This window comes from Melopsittacus undulatus, chromosome 1, assembly GCF_012275295.1.
Source record: "Melopsittacus undulatus isolate bMelUnd1 chromosome 1, bMelUnd1.mat.Z, whole genome shotgun sequence".
NCBI lineage: Eukaryota > Metazoa > Chordata > Aves > Psittaciformes > Psittaculidae > Melopsittacus > Melopsittacus undulatus.
The window spans coordinates 99,679,082-99,698,513 of NC_047527.1; the positions used below are offsets into that span (position 1 = coordinate 99,679,082).

General features: G+C 45.0%; 1 protein-coding gene across 1 annotated transcript in view; it reads left to right on the forward strand.

Annotated features, from left to right (window-relative positions):
- The window catches only part of WNT3A (Wnt family member 3A), an 86,784-nt gene extending 67,824 nt beyond the window's left edge, over positions 1-18,960 (forward strand). The window contains exons 3-4 of the mRNA XM_005143967.3: positions 15,510-15,775; positions 18,347-18,960. Of these exons, the coding sequence (XP_005144024.1) occupies positions 15,510-15,775; positions 18,347-18,826 (746 nt within the window). The 3' untranslated portion in view covers positions 18,827-18,960. The remainder of the gene's footprint in view (positions 1-15,509; positions 15,776-18,346) is intronic.
- The last annotated feature ends 472 nt before the right edge of the window (positions 18,961-19,432 follow it).

The following is a 19,432-nucleotide window of genomic DNA, read 5'->3' on the forward strand; positions in this document are numbered from 1 at the left end:
TCATCAAAGGGAATGTTATAATCTGACTTAAAATGGGTGAACCCAGAGAGAAAGACTGAAGCCAGTTCAAAACACACAGTACCTGCCTCTTCTTCCCACTCACTCACAGACCCGTCTCTCCTCAGAAAGAATCCAATTCCTGCCTGAAGGTTATTCACATTCTGGGTGCCCCCTGTTTTCCTTGCTTGGGAGGGCAAAACCCATGTGCAGTTCAGACTGGAAGAGATCATCTCCATAGAGAGTGCATCTCTGCACACCTCCAGCTCTGCTCGCCATGAGGGCTGATGAGTTTATGGCATGGGGTTGGGAGAGAACTCCATCATTGTAATTAGGTAGGTGGGCATTATTCAAGCTTAATAAACCTGAGCAAAATAAGGTAAGCATAAGATTAATGAAATTGGCTTAGGAGTACAAACGTTGAATACTTGAAAAAGTTGTCTGGAGGTATTTGGTACCCTTTCCTTCTGCAGGAGGATTTATTCTTTTTCAGGTCAAGTAGCTATCTCATGCTGTAACAACTGTGCTGCTGTTGCGATTACAGGAGGGACCAAATAGCAGCAGGACAACCGAGTCTTGCCAATATCTATCCACAATTTTGAAGTTGTTTTGGGGTCACTGGTTCAAAAATCTCTGGGACTTAGTGAGGAGCAGAAATTATCATGTCTGGGAGCTTCCTGATGGGCACTGGAAACCCCAGACCATTCTCCTAACACAGGTTGGATGTTCCAGTTGAAGACAGCTCATTCCTTGGGCTGGCTTCTGGTCCTTGCAGTAAGAGCATGTGGCACTTGGCCACAGCACAGGATGAGACCTGCTTATCACTCGCTTCACCAGCGTGGGCACAGGCACATGCGTGGACAGTTGTCCATGACAAGTAGCCCATTGACTTTGGTGGGAGCAGGGTAGACACTGTGTGTGTGAGAGTTTCACTGTTTTAAATCACAAGTAGACTAAAATTATGTTGATTTCATTGCTGATACTATTTTTTAATTCTTGTCTATCATTTGACAGTGAAGCTGATGGACAACTACCATTTATCTCATTTCTGCAGTCTTATCAATAGCTCAAGCTCTTTGTCTTATTCCAGGTATGACAGATTGTCAGGTGTCTAGCCAAATATTCACATTCCATGTTTTTGTCCAGCTTTCCAAATCAAATTGATGACATTTTCAGTCCAGCAGGATGACAGGCTAGCTCTTGGTGGTAGCTAAATGAGCCGTTATTAGGACACACATGAAGTAGAAGATGAGATCTACTTTGAAAGAACTGTGGTGCAGATCAATTTCTCCAGCTTTTAAGTACTAGGACTAATTTCTTCATGTCTGGGACCAATATCAGGCTGATAACCAGTTCACAGCCTTGTCTTAGCCATACTGTCAGTGTGCAATTGTGTATGGAGGGATATCTTTATTTTTTTCACTTTTTCTGCTGTGATCAGCCTGATTGTGTCTTTCTAGGACTGAAAGACTGAATGGAAGGCCTCTTGAAACATGACTGTTGGTCTTAAGAACTGCTGGAAATGCTTGGCCAAGAAAGGTCTAGTCATGACAAAGTTTGGGGTCTGAATCCACTTGGGCAGCAGACGTGTTGATAGAGGGTACAGCTATTTCCTCTGAAAAGAGTGGTGTAGTTCAGTCCTTGAGGTCACTATTTTGGTTGGATGAGCCAGTAAATTTATTAGTTTGCCCAACCTTAGGAGGTGTGCTCATTGCTGTAGTGTCCTCACATGCACTCTGTCCTTTTCGGACAAGTACAGAACTGAACATGACTTTAGACAAGTGTTCAATACATATAGCTCCCTTTTCCACTTGCGAATTATACAAGAGCTTCAACTATGCTCAGAATATCTGTCATCCAGAGCTTATCTGCTGACTTATAATTGCTTGTAAATCATTCAGTCTGTGTCCAGGGCTCTGCAGTTTTCTTATTCTTCTCTGTCTAAATAGACCTGCAATCCCCAATGCTTTCACAGATAGCTGCGTCCTTAAGTGCTTGGGATTAGGGTTAGAAAGCAAGACGATAATGATTGCTATCCTTTTCACAGGTGGGCAACTGGGGCAGAGGTAGGGCAGATGAGCTGCTAGAAAGTCATGCTGTTTAGGTCTGAGCCCCTTCTCCCTCAGAAACCACATATCCAGACTTTAAACCATGCTTCCTCTTATGAGCTATTTATAAAAAGTGGCCTTAATGCTTTGGGAATGGCATAAAACTTTTCTGCCTCCTCAACTGGTGAAACTGAAACCCACAGGAAAGAAAAAAGATTGCCAAAACCTGCTGCAGGAGGATGAGCAGTTCCCTGCAGCTCCCCCAGCACCCAAAACCCTCTCCCTTCTCCAAATCAAGCCTGTAAAGCAAAAACTTCTGCAAGCCAAAAAATTGCTTAATTGTCTCAAATTGATTCCATGGTTTTATTAAGATATTTTCCCAGCTCTATTATGGTTAATTATTTGTATTACAGTAGACTCTGAGGCCCCAAGCAGAGATCAGGGCCCCATTGTGCTAAATACTGTACAAGCACATAATAACAAAATCACTCCTTGCCCCAGATGGCTTACAATTACATGGAGAGCTGCAGTGGAAACATACCACAGCTCATACAAACACCTTTTAAGGGAGGCTAACATTGATTTCAAAAGCTCAAAGGGTCCCGAGCGAGACCCCTTGGCTGCTTTCATTATGCATGCCCTCTGCAGCCCTGCTGTTCTTGTTGGATTCTGTTCGGAAAAACTTTAGGGAGAATATTGACATACAACCAACAGAGGAAGACCCAGATTGCCCAAGGGTTCAGAATGGGAAAGGTCTGGGGGAATAAAGAAGAGGGAAGAAAAGTGGGGAAATGAAAACAGGTTCCTGTGCTGCTTTCCCCTTCACCTTTCCTTTGTCCTTGGAAGCTTGGCTGCAGAAGGTTCATGAGGGAGCTTTTTTCCTGGGGATTTCCAGCCTCATTTTTCAGACGTAAAGTATTCCTCTGGGTAAACGTTAAGAGGAGCACCCAGCTTTCAGATAGTCTTTCAGGAGCTCCAGACCCACTGCTGTCTTCCTTTACTTCCCAGCCTGTGTGAGGAAGAGGAGCAAAAATGCAAAAGAGAAGCCCTGCACTTCTGCTTCCTTCCACCCCTTTCCACAGCTGAATCTCTGTGTCTGCATCTCGCTCATGCATGGGGAATCTTGTTTGTCAAGGGGTCAGCACTGGGAGAGCTTTTCCATACCTGCAAGTGAGTGGGGAGAGTTTTGAGACCTCAAAGCCTCGCTGGAGGTGATGCTTGGGGCGGGGATCATGGATGAACAGCCAGCTGCTAATGCAACTAAGTGTATTGCTTCTACCCCAGTGCTGCTGAGCTCTGGGTGACACTCCGGGGATGCACAGGAGGTACCTTGCAGAGACTCTGCACATCTCTGCATTGCCCACCTGTCTTATTCATTTCCCTGAGTCACAACCCAGGGCTGAGAGGATGAAAAAGGCAGAAAACTGTAGCCCAAAACCAGGGGAAAATCCAGTTGTTTCCAAACACTAAACTCAGGACTCAAGCAGAGCAAGAACCTCTGGAGGTAATGCAGTGTCTGTGTCTGTGTGTGTGTGTCTGTGTAAAACGGTCTTGCAGAATCCCCCAGCTTTAGCAGGGCTTTGAAAAAGATCTGGGTGGTGATTCAAAATCCAGGTTATGACCTGTGACCTTTGGATGAGAAATTGTTGCCATTTAGGATGTGTTAGGAGGTCCATCCTTTTCATCAAATGCGTGTTTCTTCTTGCTGCGGGAGGCAATCACACCGGTATATCATTAACTCGCAGAAAAGGAGGCTGTAAAAGAAGTTGATGGGGGACCTTAGCCCACACCCTGCTGGGGTCTGCTCAGAGCACAATATCCCAGCGACCATGAGATTAAGCTAAAGAGAAAAGTGAAAATGCTTTTCAGGATTCACACGCCCTTTAGATTGTTTTATTAAACCATTTGAATAGGGATTTCCCTTTCGGCCGACAACAGGGCCCGGCCAATGCATAGTTCTAGGTTGCTATGACTTAGTTGGTGCTGGCTAATCACAAGTGAGGGCAAATTTCATATAAAATATCTTGGGCCATTGTCAACCTAATGCAGCGTGACAGTGCCAGCACAAAGGGGGATTCATTCACCCCAGCAGGTAATAAGGACGATTTGCCATACCAACCAGGCAGTCTCGAGGGGGGCTGTCAAATACGATCAGAGCAGCGAAATGGAGCCTCACATTCCATTCTCAGGTGGGCGAAGGCGATCCTTTTGTTCGACCATGTTGCTTCTGATAACAGAATACAATTATATTCTTTTTCCCCCCCTTCCCTGTATGCTATTGACCAGCGGGGCTATTTTGCATAGCAGTCTTTGGGGTTTGCCTTTTTTTTTCCCTTGCCTTTTTTTTTTCAAGGCTAGAAGGGACTCCAATGATCATTTAACCTGGAACGCGCCCCGGAGAATTTCATCCCAGGCCTTCCCCCTCCTTTTCTACCTTCCCCTTTCATTAAGGACTTGGTCCTGCCACAATGAACATGCTGTATCTCTGATAATAACCCCCAATTGGCACACAGTTTCCTTTTGTCTAGAGCCTTCCAGGGACATCAGGCCATCGGGGAGAAGAGATGTTGGGGGCAATCTGTAGCAATTCGAAGAACTGAGAGGACCATACTGTTTCAGGATTCAAGATGGCTATGAAATATTCAAAAGAAGGCATCTACAGGATGGTGGAAGGGGGAATCCAATGCCCGGTGTTTCACACATGACCAAGCCAACAGAAAGACTGATAAAACGTGCTTGCATTAAGCAGGGTAGGTAGGGAGACATACACTGTAATGATTAGATCGACAGAGAGATAGTGTGATAGAGAGAGAGATAGAGGGATGTTTTCTTTGCAGGTATCAGACTTGGGTTACTGATACCAGACCTTCCTGCTGATTTGCCTATCTTGGGGGTCTGGTTACCTGCGATCACCTGGGGTTATTTTGACAGTAGATAATTAGCAAGAACATTCCAGCCCTTGACCCACCCTCAGCTCACAAGAGGGCTCTGAGGGCAGCAGGGAGCACAGGCCCCACTCCCAGCACCATGCACAAGGCTCCCAGGCTGCTCCAGTGTCTGACAATCTGGCTCTACCTGTTTCAAGTAGAGCCTGAAAGGTTTGGAATTGCGAGTACCACTCTGGAGGCTGCAACTCTGTTGTGCTGGGTGCAACAATAACCATAAGCAACCAGCAGAAAAAAAGTGAGGGAAAAAAAAAAACAAACCCACAAAAATCATTCAGATGTTTTAGGGAAACTTGGCCTTCAGGATTTTGCAAACTGTGTTAAACCAGCCTCCTTCAATCCAACATTTCCTCTTATCTGTATCACCTTCGTGTTCCCTGGCAGGAATTGCCCATTTAATAATTTCCCTCCAATGATCTGAATCACAGCTAATCTGATCAAATGTCTTTTTAGGGCCTTTCATCTTCCCAGGGATGTGTTGACACTAGCACGCTAGTTCAGAGGAAACAAGAACTCAATCAGAACTTCGTTCAAAACACAGATGGGACCCAAACCTAACCTTTCCTTTAAGATATGCAAAAGTGTGGTTAGCTTCTTGTTATTATGCTTTACATTTGCATAAGTCTTTGCATTTAGGGGCTTGATTTTGAAAAGGATAAAAATGTCAAACAAACCCCAGAGCTGGATTTTGGTGAGAAACAGTCAGAATCAGCTGGGCATGGAGTTGGTATGGCTTTCTGTGAAGAAGGGCACAGATTGAGGCATCACACAGACCCCAGTGTGGATCCACTGGGCAGCTGCTGGCTAGCATCAGTTGCAGCAGTGTAGGTGCTGCGAAGCTTGCTCTTGGAGCCACCCCTAGTCCATTTCAGGGTTAGACCTGAAAGCCTTGATTACCTGCAGTCCCAAGGACTGCTTTTTTGCAAAGCAGGCTTCCCCAGACATAGAAATTAACTCACTTGGGAAATGCTGCTAAAAACCAGGGGACCTGAGACAAGCCTACACACCAAACAATGGCAGCAGGCCTTTGGGTTTCATGGTTATATTGGCTCCAAATAATTCAGAGCAGTGTGTAAATCTACACTGAGACTTGTGGTCTTACAGATGGATCTTTGGAGAATGGACTTAGTGCCACAACTTGCACCTCTCCACCTTTCCTAATGGATAGAAGGCACATTACTGAATAACAAATGTGGTATAATGATCCCCCTGTAAGGGGTAAGGGAGTAATTAAGGAATCTTTGATGCCAGGCCAGGAGATGCTGCAGGTGACCAACATGTTGAGGTTGGTGAGGATGGGTCAGGGGAAATACCAACAATGGAAATAGGGCTTCTCCTTAGAGGAGCTGAAGGAAGCCTGAGGCTGAGCTAGAGAGCTTTTGTAAAAACCTTTCAGTTGGTTTACTGATATGGGAACCTCTGTTGCTACAGTTGAGAGGAATGTGGTGAAACTGAAGTTAGTCTGCCTCCAAGGCTGCCAGAGCCAATATTTGGTTTCCAACGTTCCCAGTGTTTTCCCCACAAGCAATGTCATCCTTACAGCAACCATGACACCTTTGTGATCCTCCTCTTCCTCTACGATGGGAACGACACTTGTTCCTCTCCAGCACTTGGGCAATGTCTCTGCAGCATGATGGATCTGTCAGCTGGTATGTGCCAAAGGGTTCCCTGTTCTCCGCCTTCACTTGGTGCCATGCCAATATTTAATAGCTCTGATTGGCAAATGATTTTCTTCTTTGTGATCACAAAACAAAACCAAAAAAAAAGCCTTTTTAATGTTTTTCTCCACCTTCCCTGGGGGAAATATGTCCCATGCTCTGAGATGTGATCTGCCATTTCACAGAACCATAGAATGGTTTGGATTGGAAGCAACTTTTAAAGGTTCCAACTCCTCTGCAATGAGCAGGGACATCTTCCACTAGACCAGGTTGCTCAGAGCCCTGTCCAACCAGGCCTTGACCCCTGTCAGGGATGGAGCATCTACCACCTCTCTGGGCAACCTGTGCTAGTGCCTCACCACACCCACAGTAAAAAATTTCTGTCTTACATTCTAATCTAAATCTATCTTTTTTTAGTTTAAATCATTACTCCTTGTCCTGTCACTACAGGTACCACTAGAAGGTCTGTCCACATCTTTCTATTAAGTCCCCATTAGTGCAAATTGCATCATAAAATGGAGGACATCATCCCCATGTCCTGATCCCTTGTTTTTTGGCTTCAAGGGATCTGCTGTTTGGCAAGTTTAGTGCAGAGGCCACCTGGGCTGATGAACTGGAGTATCTTCTGCTGGTATGTGGGATAAACAAGGTTGTGTTGCTTCAGGTGGTCCTTACTTATCCTACACAGAGATTTCAGGGCCAGCAGGCAATGCGTTCATGTTAGTATTATCCAATAGTTATGTCTGCATATGTTTTTACAGCTCCTGTCTCATCAGTCCCATTGGATTTCACTTCTGCTATTCAGAAAGTAGCTGTGCCTGCAAGGCTGCCAGTGTGAGCCTAAAAAAGCCCGCTTCTCCTGGGAGTCACCATCTTCTTAAGAACTGTTGAGGCTTTGGCCCAAGGTAGCTCTGAAAGTTACACTTCAGAACTGAGACCTTCCTCCAGCCTTGGCTTCAGTGCAGTTGTAAATAAGGACAGGCACTGACTTACACAATCACTGACTTTCCTACCATCAGTGCTTCAGCTCCTGCACCCATGATGGGGAGCTTTTGACATTAGTTTAATATGGCATCCTTCTTTTTCATTCAAACTTGTACAACATGGTGTTTCATTCAAGCCCTTCTGGTTTGGCTTTCACCATGGAGGTATTTACGGGTGACCCCCTCCACAAAAACCAGTATGGCTCTCCTCCCACTTCTTGGTAAAGTGTCTCTCCTGATGGAGTCAAGGAGGAAATCACAGTGAGCTGGTAGCAGCTGAATAGTCCTCTTTATACTGCAGTTGAAAACAAAATTCAGCCTCACCTGAGACAAAGACTGGCCTTCCACATCTCTCAAAGCTCATTTCACTAATTCCTAATCACCTTCCTTCATTGAACAATGTCTTCTTCCTCTGCAACCCCAGTGATGTCTAACCTATAAATAGAAGTCCAACCACAGTAATCAAAAGTGAAATGAGACACTAAGACGGCCTTGCAGTGTAAGAGGCAGAGCTGTGTGGGCTGCAGATACCAGTAACACTACTGTGCCCTCAGTTTTATTTCCAGTTTCTTGGTTCTTGGGGTTTCTTTAGGTTTTGGGGGGTTTTAGTGCAGTGTCAATGTAGTGTCAACTGTTGTACAAATTCTAACATGACAGCTATGGGTTTGTATCCCCTCAAGCCAAGCAGGGAATTGAAACCCTTCTTCACACTCCCTGAGTACATGCCCTAGCAGATGAATGTTGGAAAGACTTTACACCTTCCACCTCTCAAAGATGGATGTCTGGGTTTCTGAAGTAGCTGACACAACAGGTAGCTTTCTTTTCTCTTCCAGCTTTGCAAAATGAAACTCAAAGTAAACAACATGTCTTCTTCCTACAGTCCTGCCAAGCAGATATATTTTCTTTATTTTGCCTTACTTGCCAAGTGACTCTTCCAAGAGCCCTCAAGAAGTCTGTGGTGCCGGAAATCCAAGGTTTACAGCCACACTATTGCTGTGCCTTTTCTAGTGCGAAACAGGGAGTAGGATGCTCTACTCAAGAGTAGACATGCTAATGATGGCTGGGAGGAGTGACTAAGACGTGGGAACTCCTTCCTTCACTGTCATACATCTCCAGTGTTTCACTCCAAGGATTATGTTTCAAAAAGAATGGTGACAAGGTCCTGGGCAGTAGAGGGTTGTTGGCAAGGGAGATTTGTCTCCACAGAACAAAGTCAGTAGATGTCCTGGAGACATTAAGGTTCCCTTTGCAAAAGAGTTTCTACACCTTCAGAAGGACTGTCTAGGAAAGTGGCATGTTGAGTGGAAACCCTTTAGAGCTTTCTTTTAAAGAGCAGTCAGTGGCAACATTGGTGCTCCCTTTCTAAAATACCACCTAGCTCTTCAAGCTGTAGTCCAGCACACAGGACTTGCAGCTTCAGCTCCCAGCACACCTGAAGGTGAGTTGTGTTGCCCTATCCCAGGAGCCTGCTGTTACCACCAGGCCACTGTGCAGGGAGGAAGGGAAGATTTAGGATGTCAAGAACAGGGACAACAGGGTTCAGTACTAGGTACAAAGGTGATAAAAAGGGACTGTAGCATGTTAAGACCAATATAAGCCATTCCGTTCATCCTTTTACATCACCGTAGTCCTTCCTCCTACATACCTGGGACATCTACCTGACCTGGAGTTAATAATTTAGTCATTCAGAGAAAGATTCATTTATCCATTCAGAGAAAGATTCAGGGAAAATATGTCACTGTCTGGGCAGAAAAACAAATTAGAGAAGGTTTCATATTCTAGACAGTTGAGATATTTGTGTGATTATTCATTTGTCTTTTTCTTCCCACACCTTGATGAGCCTCTGTTCAACTTTGGCACTTTCTGCCCACAATTCTGAAGACATCACTGAATTGCAGATTCAATATTGCAGGCTCCTGAGGAGATAAGCAGGATTGCCCTCAGGTGTATGGATAAGGAAGCAGAAGAACAGACAGACAAAAGGATTTGTCCAAAGTCATATAAAGAATCCCTGCAAAAGCAAGAACTCAACTCTTAGGTCACCTCATCCTCAGGTTTTTGAATTCCCATATGATTACTGCTCGTCCATGTGCTTTTGCTTCCCAAGATTTTTCTGATGTTGAGGCAGGGTGGTCAGAGGTGTTCTGCACAAGACATACCTGGAGAAATTCAAGGCCAGGCTGGATGTTGTCCTAGGTGACCTGATCTCATTGAAGAAGTCCCTTCACATGGCATGGGCGTTGGACAGATGACCTTGGAAGATCCCTTTCAAACAAAACTATTTTATGATTCTATGATTCTATGATTCAGGCTCTCAGCTTCACACACCAGGCTCCTTAAGAAACAGTTTCCAGAAGTGACCAGGGACTTGAAGACCTCTGCATTAGGAGGTGGCTACAAAGCATTCTTAGAGGCCCTTTGTATGTCTCAGTACCTTTTCTGCTAATAGCCAGCCCTCTCGAAATGGTCCAGAAAAGGCTACCTCAAAGCACCAGCCATGCAAGTCTCTAAGCCCTGGAGGGAAACTCAGGACTAGGCAGAAATTAAACAAGCTGAAGCCAGAGCTTTTGTGACCTTGTGCTGCACTGAAAACAAAGTGGTTAATATGCTCTTAAGTCAACATCCCCATGAGGTATTAGTCCCTATTAACCTTCTCTTGCCAGATGACTTTCCAGAAGCTCTCTTCAAGTTGTAACGAGCTGCTTGTCTCCTGCTACCAGAACCACCCAGAGAGGAATGAAGTGACCTGACAAATATACTGCACTTTCTTGTTATCTTTGCTAAGTCTCTTGCATTTTTATATGGCACCTTAATAACCCCTCATTTCCATTACAAGTGCATGCTTTACTTCTGCTTATCTGTATCTCTATACACTCCTCCATTCCTGCAGCCACACCGCCTCTGGCTACAACCTGGGGAGCTCTTCGGAGCTCAGCAGGGTCAGGTCTGCTTAGTAATCGGAGGACAGTCCTATAACTTAGGAGGTGGCAGGACGTGATTCACGCGATGGCGCTCTTCCATCTGCGTCAATATTGAACTCGGTGCCTTAAATTAGGGGTAGGAGATGTAAACCTAGTGCCCTAATTTCGTGGAGTCATTAAGAGATAGGCTGCAACTTTCTCAAGAGACAAACTCCTAACCTCAGTGCCCGAGGCCAGATCTCAGTTTCTTTGCTCTGCCTGCCTACATTCCCCAGGTAGTTACGATCAGATACAATGCTATTTGCTTCCTGTTGTGTGCTGTTAAGTGGTGGCTGCACTCCACCCCAGCGGTGGCTGCATTTCAAAAGCAGGGGAGTGATTACAGCGTATACAGGCTGTAAAAGGCATTGGGCTCTTTCTGGGAAGAGAGCTGAGTATAATAGGTGCTTCTTAAGGCAAATCCTATCAATAGCCACCTGGAGCTGTAGGCTTTCATGAAGGACTAGCAATCATCAGAGTTTAGGTAACAGACTCGGGATTAAGGTTTCAGTGTCCTCCTGGAACTGCTTTCTCAGCTTCCAAATCCTGGAAAATGCAGAAATTCTGCAGTTGTTGTCTGAAGCTACATGGGCTTTGGTGAGCTCTGCACCTGAATGCAGAGAACGATCTCTCTTCTAAGCTAATGGCTTTTGCTGAAGCCCAGATGGAATCCATGACCTGTGGACTTCTAAGCCAAGGCTACCCATCTCAAACCCGTCTAGAAGGTTTTCTGTGCAAACACTGTGCATGTAGGTGCTTTCTTTTCAGTCGTAGCATGGCAAGGCACATGGGCTCTCCATGGCACTTGCAAACATCTATTCAGCACCTACAGCACCTTCCCAAAGAGACAAAGACCTAGATCAGGTCTCTTCCTGAGCAGAGAAAGGGATGATTCCCAAGAGATGAGAGCTAACCTACCCAGGCAATGTGCTTTAGCCATTCTACATCTGTCAGATAGAAGGGAGAAAAATAATTGTAGAGTAACAGAATCACAGAATTGTAGAATCATTGAATGGTTTGGGTTGGGAAGGATCTTCAGATCATCCAGTTCCTAGCCCCCTGCCATGGGCAGGGACCTTTCCCACTAGACCAGGTTGCTCAAGGCCCCATTCAACCTGGCCTTGAATGCTTCAGGGATGGAGAAATCACAATTTCCTTGGGTGACCTGTTCCATGACCTCACCATTCTCACCATAAGAAGAATCAACTTCCTCTCCTGTCCATGGTATAGCAGTGCATCAAAAATCAGCTTCAGTAACTCATTTAATCAGGACCCAAATTAAATACCTCTATGCAAACAAACGTAGCATGTGGAATAAACAAGAGGAGACAGAATTGTGCCCACACCTGTAGAGTTATGATTTTATTGGTACCACACAAAAGTGGTGGGATGGCTGCTGTTACCGGACTGTTAGAATGGAAGGATACAAGCTCTTCAGGAAAGACAGGCAGGGGAGACAAGGGGGTGTCTACCTCAATGTCAGTGACCAGCTGGAGTTCATGGAGCTTTACCTGGGGATGGATGAGGAGCCAGCAGACACTGGATGTCCTGCACTGATGAACAAGAGCTCCTGGAGAAACGTCAGAAAAAAAAAAAAAGAAGCTTCCATAGTGTGGAAGCAAGGACAGGTAGCCTGAGAGGAATACAGAAAAATTGTAAGAGCAGCCAGGAAACAGGGTAGAAAAGCTGAAGACAGGATAGAATTAAATCTGTCCAGGGAGATCAAGAGCAATGGGAAAAGATCCTATAAAAAGAAGAAACATAAAAAACCCTGAAGTCATCTACGTGGACTTGTGCATCACATTTGACAATGTCCTACAAGACATCCTTTCTGTAAATTAGAGGGACATGAATTTGACAGACCCCTTGGTGGATAGGAACTGGATAGATGGTCTCAAAGAGTTGCTGTCAGCGGCTCAATGTTCAAGTAGAGATCAGTGACAAGAGGCGTTCCTCAGGGGTTGGTGTTGGGACTGACGATGTTCAACATCTTTGTGAATGACATGGACAGTGGAATTGAGCACCCTCAGCAAGTTTCCAATGACACCAAACTTTGTGGTGCAGTTGACACACTGGAGGGAAGGGATGTCACCCAGAGAGACATGGACACACTGGAGAGGGGTAACAGTGCCAGCATCATGAAGTTCAACAAGGCCAAAGTCAATGTCCTACACCTGAGTTGGGGCAATCCTAAGCACAAACACCGGCTGGGGAGACTGGACTGAGAGCAGCCCTGAGGAGAAGGACTTGGGGGTGTTGGTCAATGTGGAGCTGTTGGAGCAAATCCAGAGGAGGCCACAAAGATGCTCCAAGGGCTGGAGCACCTCTGCAATGGAGACAGGCTGAGAGAGCTGTGCTTGTTCAGCCTGGAGAAGAGAAGGCTCTAGGGGGACCTTAGAGCAGCTTCCAGTGCCTAAAGCGGCAGACAAGAAAGCTGGAGAGAGGCTTTTGACAAGGGCAGGTAGGGACAGAACAAGGGGAAATGGCTTTAAACTGATATAAGGGAGACTGAGAGGGGATCTGAGGAAGAAGTTCTTCCCTGTGAGGGTGGTGAGACCCTGGCACAGGTTGCTCAGAGAAGCTGTGGCTTCCCCATCCCTGGCAGTGTTCAAGGCCAGGTTGGATGTGGCTTGGGGCAACCTGGTCTAGTGCAAGGTGTCCCTGCCTGTGGAAGGGTTTGGAACTGGGAGATCATTAAGGTCTCTTCCAACCCAAACCATTTTATGATTGTACTAAAAGGTTCAAGATTACTTAAACCACAATGAGGGGAGATGGAAAGCATTGTCAGCTATTATCTCATCAGTCACTATACACTCTATCTACCTACTAGAGGGAAATGGCATTCATCACACTAGCTTATCTGACTGGCTTCTACAAGCCTTCACAGACTGCAGGGGTGGTCATTAGTGTCCTTGGAGACATCATGCAAAACTCCCCACCTCAGGATTTGATTTCTGGATCCCAGCTGTGCTTAGGTAAGTGCAAGATGTCAAGTCCCCAGTCCTGTTAAAACTGGACTCATCTATTTATGCTCAAAAATGGAGCTTTCACACAGCTCATGAATGGCATCACCATTTGCAGGAAGCTGGGATCCTCCAGGCTGGATGGATGCTGAACAAGGGCTTTTCAAAATCACATTTTGGAATTGAGGGTTCCTGAATTTTCCTTTTTTGGTTCTAGCCCTCAGTGTCTTACTAACCTCATGATGTGCATTGACAACATGTTCCAGGACATTGCTCATACTTTTGGCTTGTATGTTCATGCACATTATTTGATTTGCATATTGTTGTATTTGGTACTCTTCCCAAAGCTAAGTGGTGCTGCACAAGTTCTTGCTTAAGCCTTCAATCCAGCTGGGGCTGCTCTGCAAGCACGCAGTTTTGATTTCTCCCCAAGAACATGTTGGCTTTTAGGCTTGGCGTGTTAAATTGCCTTCACGTTAGTAAAGCCTGGAAGCATCTAGATGGTAAAGATTAAGACAAAATGTCCAGAGAAAGCTCAGATCAGCAAAATACGAAGCAGACAAGGTTTGAGCGGTTTTGAGTAGGCACCTCGTCAGCTGATGAGAAGCTCAGTAGAAGCTGGTGAAGATACATCAGCTGCAAACCTGATATTTTCCCTGTATGGATTCATTCAATATTTCAGCAGTGTCATAGATCAATCATCTGAAAGGTATCATTGACAACATGCTTTCTTGGTTTATAGGCACAAGGTGAACTTGTGTGGGAGATGGTATAGGAGGTTAAGGGAGGCCTTTTATGAGAATCTTAGTGTCTTCTTAGAATTGCCTCAAGGGTTTGAGAATATCCCTGTTTGTTTTAAAAGTGTAATTTTGTTGAATCCAAGAAGCATTCAGTGGTGTTTTCTGAGGCGTTGTGTGGAACTGTCATTTCTATTGAGTGAAGAAACATACTGAGACCAAAACTGGAGGGGAATAAAACTTATATTTTGGTATATTCCCCATTCGCAAAGCAGTTCAAAATGTTTGGTTTTAATTTTGGCACAGTGCAAAAAAAACACTGGCATCCACAAAAGCCAGACTAAAGCTGAGCTGTCCTTCCTGACCCAGCTCCAGGGAGGATGAAAGGCTGCGAAGGAAAGTCTCCACAGAGACTAAGGCTCCTCAGTCCCTCTCACGACATCTTTTGACTGATTCCACACACGATCCTGAGGCAACAGGCAGAAAGGGAAAGCTCATTTCTAGTCCCCTTGGTAGGGGCCTTAATTAGGCAAGTGAGCAAAATTTTCAATAGATGCAAGATGCCACATATTAAACACTGCCTGTAAGTGAGCTTAGGAAAAAGAAGGTGGTCTCAGGATGGAGCGTGGGGGCAATGTTTAGTTTACATAGTAAAGTTTGGGAAATATCTGGCCATCCTGGTATTTTCCTACCTTCAAGCCATTAGAAGCTATCCTAGCTGAGGAGAAGGAGGTTCTTTACCTGGTTCAGGTCCCACCGCTAACGGTGGATGCTGTAAATAAGTGCAGACATGTATTTTTCATGTTATGGGAACATGGCTCAAATTCTGTGCATCTAAAGCCAAGACTGCAGCTCAGGATATGGCTACATGATACATAACCTGCAAAGTACCCTATAGCATATTATACACACCGCCTGAAACTCAGGTTTGCACTGCTTTTTCTTTTGCCATGGCCCTATCCTAAGACCTCAGGACGACCTCAGTCAAAACTTCTTGGCTGACCTCAGTGGCCTTGAATCAAGCCTGGTCCTGTCTACACAGGAGTTTATTTCCTAGTATACAAAAATGTCTTTGGAGTAGGTCCAAGCAGGACCACAGGAAAGAGGAGAGTTTTTTGGCCTTCTGCCATGCCCTCAAGGGAAGGTGTTCACAGGGCTGATCAAAGCCATGTGTAGTCCCTTCACTGGCCGCTATTCATTGATTTCTCTCTTTCACAGCTACCAGGGAATCAGCCTTTGTCCATGCCATCGCCTCTGCTGGAGTGGCTTTTGCAGTGACCAGATCTTGCGCCGAGGGCTCGGCCACCATCTGCGGCTGTGACACCCGCCACAAGGGCTCTCCAGGGGAAGGCTGGAAATGGGGGGGCTGCAGCGAGGACGTGGAGTTTGGGAGCATGGTGTCTCGGGAGTTTGCGGATGCCCGAGAGAACAGACCAGATGCTCGGTCAGCCATGAACAGGCACAACAATGAAGCTGGAAGGACCGTAAGGATATTTAGTTTCACCTTTCTCAGTCTCCCATTAATCTTTTCTTACCTGCCATACACTGGGAGGGAATTGAGGGGAATGACCAAACATAAATCTGAGCAATTTTACACCAGGAAATGATGTAGTGATAGAAGAAGGGGACATGACTTTAAACTAGAAGATGGTAGGTTTAGGTTAAATATTAGGAAGAAGTTCTTCCCTGTGAGGCTGGTGAGGCCCTGGCACAGGTTGCCCAGAGAAGCTGTGGCTGCCCCATCCCTGGCAATGTTCAAGGCCAGATTGGACAGGGCTTGCAACAACCTGATCTGGTGGTTGTTGCAACAACCTGATCTGGAAGGTGTCCGTGCCCATGGCAGGGGTTTGGAACTGAATGAGCTTTAATGTCCATTCTAACCCAAACCATTCTGTTATTCTATCATACCTGTACCATGATAGTTCTTGTCAGAGAGGTGATTGATGTACCTGATCTATGAAAGCTTTAAGTAAATTCACCCCCCCTAGATGTAAATGTCTATCTTGGAGTCAGTTGTCCAGACCTATTTTACAGAAAATGGATGAAGATAGAAAGGTATAGGATGTGATTTCATCTCAGCTTGAAGAAGAAATTTGAAATAGCTCAGTTAATGGTGCCTGAACTGTGCCTGTTCTACTCCACTGGAAGGTGGGTTGTACAGCCAAAGATGTCTGTTCTGTAGACATTTGAAGTTAAACGTGATAGACCAAGGTTTATGGGGGCGTTTCAGTTGCTGAAAAAAAATAATTTTAGTATAAACTGAGATATCCTGAAGCCTTTCCTTGGGCTGCTACTGGGAAAGACTGTGTGTCCTGCAGGACCTCTGCCATCTCATGACAGATAGATACCTTAAACACACCTGGAGCTCACAAATGGCACTAGATGTATGTGAACAGCTGTCCTCATGCAGACTAGGACTTTGGTGTGAGGTCCCTCAGGTGGATACTGTCAAACCCTGATGGAGTTACCCCACCTCACACCACAGGAGAAAAGGTCTGAAATAAGGAATTCAATCTCTCAAAATTAAATACCACTAGAAACAAAAATTGTCTGCAGTGTAGGTGACTACAAGCAATGATGTGTTTTCCTCCAGCACTGGCCCAAATTCTCACAGGTACCCCAAGGTATCGTGCATTGCTGGGGTAGATGAGACCAGTAGGACTGTGAAGAAGGTGGGTACAGTGGAAAGGAGGAATTTGCCTTCAAGTGAGAGCCCTTGGAAAATCTGAGCTTTGAGCAAACATCCCTGTGATCATGAGCCTGCAGAGATCTTTTTACTGTAAGTTTTGTTACTTGACACTGAGATAATTTGGGACATTTTACAGGTGTCAAAGATTAGAGAGATGTCACACCATTATCTGAAATCCTCCTGTTTTATAAAGCAACAGTGTTTTCCACTCTCACAGTGGAAGTACTCACGGGGTAGCTCTTCCAGGCCTCCATACTCAAGCAGTTCCAGCTAAACCTGAGCCATAGGCAATGTTTCATATTAGTTCCCATATAAACTCAAACCCTACCACTATGCCAGAAGCTTTGATTAAGTTCAGCATGATTATATGAACCAAACATTTTGTGGTTCTCTCTCATCACTAATTACAACCTCCTTTGCGGCGGGTTATACTCCGTAAATAACACAGGAAAGCACCTGGTGAACACCAAGGTGCTGATTCATGGCAAATCTTTTGGACTCAGGCTGGCACTAGTCTGTTCATGTACCTGGAAATTTGCTGATCAGTCTGAAAATGCAGATTATCAAGTAAGTTGCATAAAGCTGTCTCCCACCTCAGGATACTGGAGGGCAACACCTCTAGAAACCTTCAGACTAATTTCAAAAGAGGTGAAAGTAAACTTCAGGGATCAATAATCACCTTCTCATTAATTCCAGGACAATGTTTTATGTTGAAGTCTGAGTCCTTCAAAATCAAAAGTTGGGCTCCTATTTTTTTATAAAAATCATAATCATGGCTTAAAAATAAAAATGCATTACTTTTCAGGTTTCTGAACATAGCTGCAGCAAGGCAAAAATCTTGTTTGCTTAAGAAAACATCAAACACATAAAGGATAGAATTCTGTGCTAGATGGTTAGGACATTCCATATTTCTTTAGCTTCCAGTGGAATAGCTGTATATTTGATTTATGAAGATGTTGTTTTAGTAGATTTGTGTGTTCTTCGCTTCTCTGGTAGATGTGTCTGAACTGTGTTCTTGGGTTACCATGCTGTAATACTCACACATGAACATTGATAAGATAGAAGTTAGTATGCAGAGAAATCTCTCTGGCCCTTAGTGAAAGCACTAACACTTAAATTTGGGATGGGAATCAGAAATAGTCATAGAGAACAATAAAGTTGCAGAGGTTTTACCTGCCTTTGACCCAGCATCTGTGAAGGACATTTTCAGGAGGATACGGTGATTTCTGTTCACAAGAGTGTACATATCTCTATGAAAACACTGCAGTTCTTTGGGAAATCCTGGCTAAATAATAGAATGTAATATATGTTTTGATTACAAGCTAATGTTTTCCTTCTTCTTTGCCTTTCCTCTCCTCTTTTTCAGTCTATTATTGAACTTATGCATCTTAAGTGCAAATGTCATGGCCTCTCAGGCAGCTGTGAAGTGAAGACCTGCTGGTGGTCTCAGCCAGACTTCAGGGTCATTGGTGACTACCTCAAGGACAAGTATGACAGCGCTTCTGAAATGGTGGTGGAAAAACATCGAGAATCCCGTGGCTGGGTCGAGACCCTCAGACCTAAATACAACTTCTTCAAGGCTCCAACTGAGAAGGACCTGGTTTACTACGAGAACTCACCAAACTTTTGTGAGCCCAACCCTGAGACAGGTTCCTTTGGGACCCGTGACAGGATCTGTAATGTCACTTCCCATGGGATTGATGGTTGTGACCTTTTGTGCTGCGGCCGTGGGCATAATACAAGGACTGAGAAACGGAAAGAGAAGTGCCACTGTATCTTCCACTGGTGCTGCTACGTCCGCTGCCAGGAGTGCATACGGGTCTATGATGTCCACACGTGCAAATAAAGCATGCAAAACACTTTGCTGGGCTCCAAGTGGAGAAACGGATTTGAGCCTACTTCCTCTGACATTGCAGACATGAGAGAAGGCTACTTTTTTGATATTAAAAGAATAAAAACTTTAAAAAAGGCTAAAACTGGTTGGATAGAATAGGTCTAATGACTTCTGGGCTATCCTGAGGTACATCTGGCAGTCACACAAGTTACGCCCCAACAATGCCTCCTGTAGGAGACAGCGGTTTTTCAACCAGCCGACAACACAGAGCTGGAAAGAAGAGCATTAGCAAAGGCATGGATTTGCTCTGCTCTCACCCACTTGAAGTGACTCGTGTGATTAAGTGTCCTTTGAAAGACTTGCATTTTCCTAAGTATCTCCTTTCCCCTCAGCCAGATAGAGGCTGTGTTGGACAGCAGCTCTAGGCTTTCTGAGATCTATCTACACAGCCAAATGGCCAGATTCTGTGTATAATACGAGCAGCAACAGCAGCAAAAGAAATAAAAGTAGATAAATTAATAATAAAAAATAATGCAAATACTCCTTTGCCCTGGAACCAGAGAAGTCTACAAATATATTATGGAGCTGTAGAGTGGGCAGCCTTTTCACATGAACTTT